General features: G+C 40.1%; 1 protein-coding gene across 2 annotated transcripts in view; it reads left to right on the forward strand.

The window, feature by feature from the left end:
* Window positions 1–3348, forward strand: part of GRID2 (glutamate ionotropic receptor delta type subunit 2) — a 736139-nt gene extending 732791 nt beyond the window's left edge. For both annotated transcript variants that reach the window (XM_072861988.1, XM_072861989.1), the window contains one exon: window positions 2837–3348. In XM_072861988.1, coding sequence (XP_072718089.1) covers window positions 2837–3259 — 423 coding nt within the window. In that variant the 3' untranslated portion in view covers window positions 3260–3348. The remainder of the gene's footprint in view (window positions 1–2836) is intronic.
* The last annotated feature ends 4310 nt before the right edge of the window (window positions 3349–7658 follow it).

The following is a 7658-nucleotide window of genomic DNA, read 5'->3' on the forward strand; positions in this document are numbered from 1 at the left end:
TTACCCAAACTTTCAGAACTTCATACTTCATATTTATCTGGTGCAAAACATAAAAATAAATAACAAAGGAAAAGAAAAAAAACAACACGGATATTTTATATAACTATAAAATTTCCTATTTCAATTTTCAAATGCAGAGAAATTCAAGTGTATACTTTCCACAAACGGTATAATTTGGCCTCCTTGATCTTTGTTACGTGGTCATTAGCTTAGCATTTAAAATTGCGTCTCAACGCTAAATTGAAAAGCTTGGCTCAAAAGTGAGTTTAACGTGGACATACGTGCTGAATGTCCCCACTATCCTGGATGGGGGGGGTCATTCAGCAAAGAAATACATCTTAACTAACTTTCTTAAAATTCATTTTAGCTTCCATGAAATCCATTGGCTCTTCCAGGCCACTAGTCCAGAGTCGGGGGTCAGATTGGGCCAGTTTGTGGTCAGCAAGCCAACCCTTTTTCCTGGTGGCTGCCATCTTGTGCTCCAGAATGCAAGCATTTATACTGAAAAAAATTGTCTTATGGTTGCGAAGATAACATTTCGGTCGCGTACCAGAAGTAATCCATTCAATGATGTCTGCCTGAGTCTGCAGACAGCCTTAAACGGTAGCTCTGAGAGAAGTATGAACCGCCCCAGTAATCTCAATGGGATGTTGACTCTGAAGCCTGATGATAATTTAAATGTGAAAACTGCTGAATATTTCACTACTGATCACACAAGAGAGAAGAGGAAAGATCATATTGTGGAGATATGCACAATCTTACTGTGAGTGGGTCTCATTTTGGTGTATCGATTGGGTGGAGATCGGGTTGTGGGCTAAGCATGGGAGAATATCACCGCTTATATATTTTCACTGGTCTGACCCTAGCCCCAAATGCATCTCTAAGAGAAGAAAGAGGAATATTTTGAGTAACTTATAGAGGCTCAGAAGTGATGAAATTCCAATCTTTTCTCGAGTGGCATTTTAAATTACAAAGTGTTTGTATGTTTTTTCAAAATTAAAAACAAACAAACAAACAAACCTAAACCAAAACCCAATCAAAAGAAAAAAAAGGAAAAATATTTAGGACTGTCCCTCAGAGACATAGTCATGACTTGCACGTGCTAACAGAGCCTCTGTATATTTCTTTAGCTTCTGATGTGGCCCCAGTTCTCCTGCATCCGTATGCAGCTCCAAAGTTTTTAGGAGAGAGCGTTTGGTGAATGCGTTTGGTTTTGGTGTCACCTGTGTGGTTGTTATGTGCATCCGTGTCTATGTCCACATGTGAATAAACTATAGACAGAAAGCTACATCCGAGAAATGAGCACTGCATTTTTTCCCTCCCATGATGAGCTCAAACCAAAGCCTCTGTGGTCAGCGATCATCCAGTCCCTGGGAGATCCCTGATGCCCCATTCCCTGCCCCTTTTCCCCCGGTTTGTCTCCCTGTCCCTGCCCTCAGAGGGTAAAACCCCGGAGGGGAGCTGGCCTCTCAGTCTCCTTCCGGTCGGGCTCTGTGTTTGGCGTGGTACCAGTGCAAATATTCGGTGATCCATTTTGCTAAGTAGACGAACTCCTGCAGTTTGTTCTAGGTGTGGACTTTTTCAGAGTGCTTGACTTCATTCCTAGGCAAAGGAGGGATCTCAAGGCCATTCGGTATACTAGGAGTTTTGCCATTGATTCAGGGAGCTCTGGATCAAGCCAGTCATTGAATTGCAGTAATCAAGGCTGGAAGTCATCAGTGCACATCTATCGGCTGCCTAATTATCCTCTGTGAGGTCCTAGAGTGTGAGATATTTCTAGTGGCCTGGAAGAGCCAGTAGATTTCACAGAGATTAAGGTAAATTTTAAGGTTAGTTGAAATCGATTTTTGTTCTGAATGAGCTGCGCTACCTAGACTGAGGGAATACCCCCGTACATGTAAACTTAATGCCACTTGGAATTAAGCTTTGCAGTTCAGTAGAAATACCTATGTACGATACAGGTGACTTATCATGTCACCCAGGGCTTTCTCCTCTTTTTTTAACTTCCATGCATTTAAACTCTCGATTATAACAAACAAACCTGTTTGAGTTCTCCAGAAGGAGAGATTTAAGAAGGAACAGGGACAGAGGTAAGAGGAGGGATGATATATTATAATAAGTACCCCAGGCCACCTTCTTTTCTTCTCACTCACAAGAGTGTCATTCCATCAGAATCGAGGGAATTGCTTCTTTGTAGGTAAGGGGAGAATGAATCCCTCTTTTGGCATTGTAATTTAAAATTGCCTGGTGTACTCCTTTCTGTGTGATGTCAGGGAGTCACCAGTGCTTGGATTTTTGTCTGGAAGTTCAGCTTTTCTATGCCGCAATTTATATTATAAAGGCAAAAGGCAACCTGAGGTGGTTTTAGCCCTTCCTTAAGCCCTGAGAGGATGACAAAGATGGCAAGCTGATCCCTCAGAGGCTCCCGCATTGACATTCAAACTTTGTCCTCCTTGCGGAGTTGAAGAGGCGTTTGAGATTACGCTTTGCTTTCTTTGAACAGAGTTTACTGTTATTCAGCTGTTGCTAGTCCAAGCCACCGCTCCAAGCCTGGCTTTTCCTGATGGAAACCAACGGGTAGCACTTGGAGACTTGTTGTTCAGATTCAGGGTTTGAAGGTAGCTGTGGTGCAAGGGTCTGCCTCAGTTTGGCTTAGCCCACCCAGCTTCAGGCGGTGGGGGTGTTTGCTGGTGACATTCAGAGATGCCATCAGCTAACAGCCAGCTGTAGTTAATTGTGCGTTGGGCTTCCCGAGCAGTTCAAATCGTACTGTGAAGCTTCAACCCAGCACAAATGGTGATGGTGAGCGGTGCCTCTTGTTTTTCTCATTCCCCAGGACGACAAGGAGATTGACCTGGAGCACCTCCACAGGCGCGTGAACAGCCTCTGCACAGACGACGACAGTCCCCATAAACAGTTCTCCACCTCGTCGATTGACTTGACCCCGCTGGACATTGACACTTTACCCACACGTCAGGCACTGGAGCAAATCAGTGACTTCAGAAACACTCACATCACCACAACCACCTTCATACCAGAACAGATCCAGACTCTGAGCCGCACGCTGTCTGCTAAAGCCGCTTCGGGTTTCTCCTTCGGCAGCGTGCCTGAGCACCGAACTGGCCCTTTCAGGCACAGGGCACCCAACGGTGGCTTTTTCAGAAGCCCCATCAAAACAATGTCATCTATCCCGTACCAACCAACTCCTACTCTGGGGCTGAATATCGGTAGTGACCCAGACCGAGGCACCTCCATCTGAGCATCAGACCAAGTTTCTTCACTGTTTCTTTTTTAGGACTCCCTTTGCAAGGAGCAGCTGTAATATTGTGGGACTAACATGGATGTAACCTTTTTTCTTTTCCTTATTTTTTGTTTTTGAGGGGTCTTTTTAATTTGTTCTGGGGTTATTTTCTGTTTGGGTTTTTTTTCTTTTTTTTTTTTTCTTTTATTTAAGAATCAGGATTATTAGTAACAACTCTTCCTCCTCCTCTTCTCTGCTTTCTCGGTCTGGTCTCCCCTTATTCTCTTTACTACTTGAATCACTTATTGTTTGGTTTATCACCACGTTAGGTTTCGGTTACTTCAGGCTTTTCATATACTTTAAATATAGGAAACGTGCAGCGATTCATGCATAGAAAAACCCTGAGGATTACTTTACAGAAGGGCATTCGCTCCTCCTCCCCCACCGCCTTTTTTTACTATAATTGCAATAACTTAAATCCTTTTCATGTATTCTGCTGTATCCAGTCAGCGCTCCACTGCTGTGTGTCCTTTTAACTGTGGACCAAAGGCAAACCCTGCAGTTTAAAAAACCGAAAAATTTTAAAAAAAGGCAAAAAGAAAAAAAATTTAAAAAAAAAGAAAGCAAAACAAATGAAGTTAAAAGACCGTTCAGGCCCCATAATATGAGAATGCAATTTTGTAGGATTACAAAAAGCCATTACTATGCCAGTAAAGACTACAGTTAAATCTACTTTTGCACTGCAACAGTGCATATGACCTTTATGTGATTGTACAGTGTTAAAAGTTTTTCTTATGTACAGTAAACTGTATCATATGGCAGAAGCCTCTGTTGTGTTAAATAAATTAGTATCTCATACATATATATATACATATATACACACAGGTATGTGTATATATATATACATGTATATATAGCTATAAAATGGCAGCCGTTGCTATTGCAATTCATTTAATAAAGCTTTAGTAAAAATGTGTTGTATACAGGAAAGATGTACAGTGCAGGGGGTCTTTTCATTTAGAAAAGACAGGTTGCTTTAATGTTATTCTGACTTGCGTCATTTGCCAACAGAGCATATTTTATACTTTTTTATTAGAACATCCGGGGCAATTTAACATTTGAACCTAGATGTAACTCCTTTGGTTAGGTTTTGCATTGGCTATTGAGCATTCTATAAGGCTAACCTTGATAATTTTACTTTTAATTAATTAGACAAATGGAACTCTCTCTTAGGTATACCACGTTTGTAAACAACTAATATAGCTCTAGAGAATTTTAAACATAGATCAAAGGCTCATAAATTATTTTCCAAATCAGTACAGTTGATCAATACAATAATGGTGTTAGTGGAGAAAAAAAAAAGCCCTCGAGAAATACAGATGTGGCCTTAATTACAATCACGTATTGTTCTAAGGAAAAAAAAATTGTTAACAGGCGCTCATTTTAACCCTTTATATGTTAAGTTAGATTTAGAGGAGCTATGTATTTTTTACATTAATGCCAACTGTATAGAACAAGCGAAAGAACAGCAGTGAGAGCAAAACCAGTGCCCACTTTGGCACCAGCTTTTTAAAGTAACACTGTTACCTGTTAGAAACGTAGGAAGAGCTTTCAATTTGTAATCCTTAAAACTAAAAATGCGGTTAAGTAGAAAGCAAGCAGTTTATCCTGTGAGGTTTTTTGTTTGGTTTTGTTTTTAATGCAACCATACACTTATTTTAACCTAACTCATTCTTTGGCTAGGATTAATAGGAATCAGCCTATGTGATTTGCTTTAGGATAAATTAAAAGGTATATTCTTCAGATCTATTCTATTTTGATGCTAATTCTGTTCTGGGGGAGCATCTTGTACTGTCACTGTTTTTTGTACTAAATCTTCAAATATTGTCTACTGTGTAAGGCAGAACAAATTCTTATCGTGCAAAAGGCCATTTTGTTTCCAGGGTAGCAAGTGTCTAAAAGCATGCACAACTTGCTTCCCCCTTGTAACATTCATGAATTCATCCACACTTCTGAGTAAAATAAAAAAAAAAAAAAGAAAATTTCTTTCCAACAAGCTACATAGGGACATACCAGATGTTGCAGTGATTTTAGCTATTAAAAAAACCTGTTAACCATGTACGATATTTAAAATAGGCCTATTTTGATGTGTTGCCTATTATACAGATACACAAAACACTTTTTGGAGGCCTCAGTTACAAGTGGCAGAGCTTTCTGTGTATAATTTGTCTAAATAATTTGTCTAATAAAATTGTTTTCTAAACTTGCGTTTCCTACTGTTTAATTGCTGAGTGCTGTGGGATTTTCGGTCTGTAGCAAGGCGTCCACTCATGAATGTTTTTGCCACACCATTACTGAAGGGGATTTAGCCCACAGAGATGGGGTGAGCTCGCCAGGCTGCCATGAGTCAGTAGAGCATCCATGGAAATCACCAAAATTTACCATGTGTGTCAATGGTAAAAAATATATGAAAAATGAAAAAAAAAATACAAAACATATATGGACAGCATTTCGGAGAATGATTTTAGAGTTCATTGGCACTGACCTGTAAGGGACGTGATTTGTAGAAATACTGCATCCGACCTCAGTCCTTTTTAGTGTAATCTGGGAATTTTCTTGGAACATGGTCATTATTCTTATAGAATCACATTCTGCCATCTTTATGTGCACAGAAGTTAGTTTGCTCTGATACTGGACATACACTGCCTTTAGATTTGACAAAAGTGTTAGTGTGAGAGAATTTAGCCTGTATGTCATTATGGCCTTCTCAATCCTTAAGTTTCATTAACATGTTAAACTTAATGGCCTACTCATTAGTAAGTCATGCAGGATGTACTGCAATAATGTCAGTCGTGATGATTTAACTTGCAGCATCCAAAGTTTGTCTGCTGGCTTTTTACATTCAGTATATTTCACTCACTGAATAAATATTTTTTACCTCTTACAATTTTCTATTACACTTAGCAGGCATTCAGGGGATTTCATTTTATAGTCTCAAAAATACATTGGAAGGAGTCCTTAATTCATTGCTACATTAAAAAAAAAAAAACCCTGCATCCAGATAACATAAAAATCTAAAGGAAGTTAGATTATTGAAAGTGACTTGAGGTTAAAATTTAAAGGTGCCTACGCGCTAATGCCAATAGGCTCGTACGCCAGTGGGCACTAAATGCCTAGCAACAGGATGCTAGAAGCTTTTATAATCAGGCTGCTTTTATTATTTCATAAAAATCAGCCAAGAGACAAGCTCTACTTGTTTTCCATGAGGCAGTGCTATGGCACGGACCTGAGGCACGGACCCTACAAGCCCTTATGCACATTACAGTGTGTCTAGTAGGGGTTCCCTTAGCTGCAAAGATGCTTGCATGATCAGGGGCCTAGTTTTAGGCTTTTCCTTATCTGTAAAGCAATTATGGCCTCTTGGAAAGCGCTGTCCTGCTGGCATGACAGGTCACGCACTTTACCGTAGGCATTGTCCCTGTCACGCTCACAGACACACCTCTCTAGATCTAGGTAGTTTTACAGGTACTATCTATGTACTCTCTATAACAGGCTACATTAAGGTGAACCCTATGTCACACTTCTCCTCCTTTTCTTTAAATAAAAATCCAGTGAAGTAGTAGTGTTGACTGTCAAGTGTGTCTGCTGCAGTAGCTCCACTGGAAATACAAGCCAGCTGTATATAAAGATGAGTTGTTTGCATGGTGATTCCAGTCATACAACCATTTTGACATACTAGCTACAAACAAAAAGTGAGTAGTGGAAGAAAATGTATTTATCTGATTTCAAAGAATCACTTAGTAAATGTTTCTATTGACCAACAGTGAAATACCTGGAGATAAAAAATAGCCCTGCTGTGCCAGTCAAGTGAATGATTACAGCTGTCGCTGACTCAGCCGCGGCATGACCAGAGCCAAAGTCTCCTGGGTTTCCCTCCTGTCTTCACAAAACAAAGTGCTAGTATCATTTCCCTAAATAGATCCGATTTTTTAGAAGTATCTTTCTCTCTTCCTTCCACATTCACGTAGAATGCTACAAAGTGATGAGAATGTAAAGCTGCCATTCTGTGCTTGAATACTCACTGTAGCTGGGTCAACACGGACTACTGGAGGTTAATACCCCAGGGAAGTTTAATTTCTCAAATCTGCACAAAGGTGATGACATGAAAAGTAAACCGGCTTCCCGTGTGCACGCTCGTAGGTGTAGCTAATGAAAAAGTAGTCTCCAAAACAACAAAGGCATCATACCAACACAGCCCTGCTTTACCCGTTTTTCTCAGTCCCTATATTCGTCTTTCCTCTTCACTCTGTGGAGCTGGTTTGAAATAAATGTCAAAATCAAGTATCTGCTCCTAAGAATGAGTCATAGGCAAAGTTTTTGATAAACACTGGGACATGAACACACACATCCACATGTC

Source organism: Ciconia boyciana, chromosome 5 (assembly GCF_034638445.1).
Source record: "Ciconia boyciana chromosome 5, ASM3463844v1, whole genome shotgun sequence".
NCBI lineage: Eukaryota > Metazoa > Chordata > Aves > Ciconiiformes > Ciconiidae > Ciconia > Ciconia boyciana.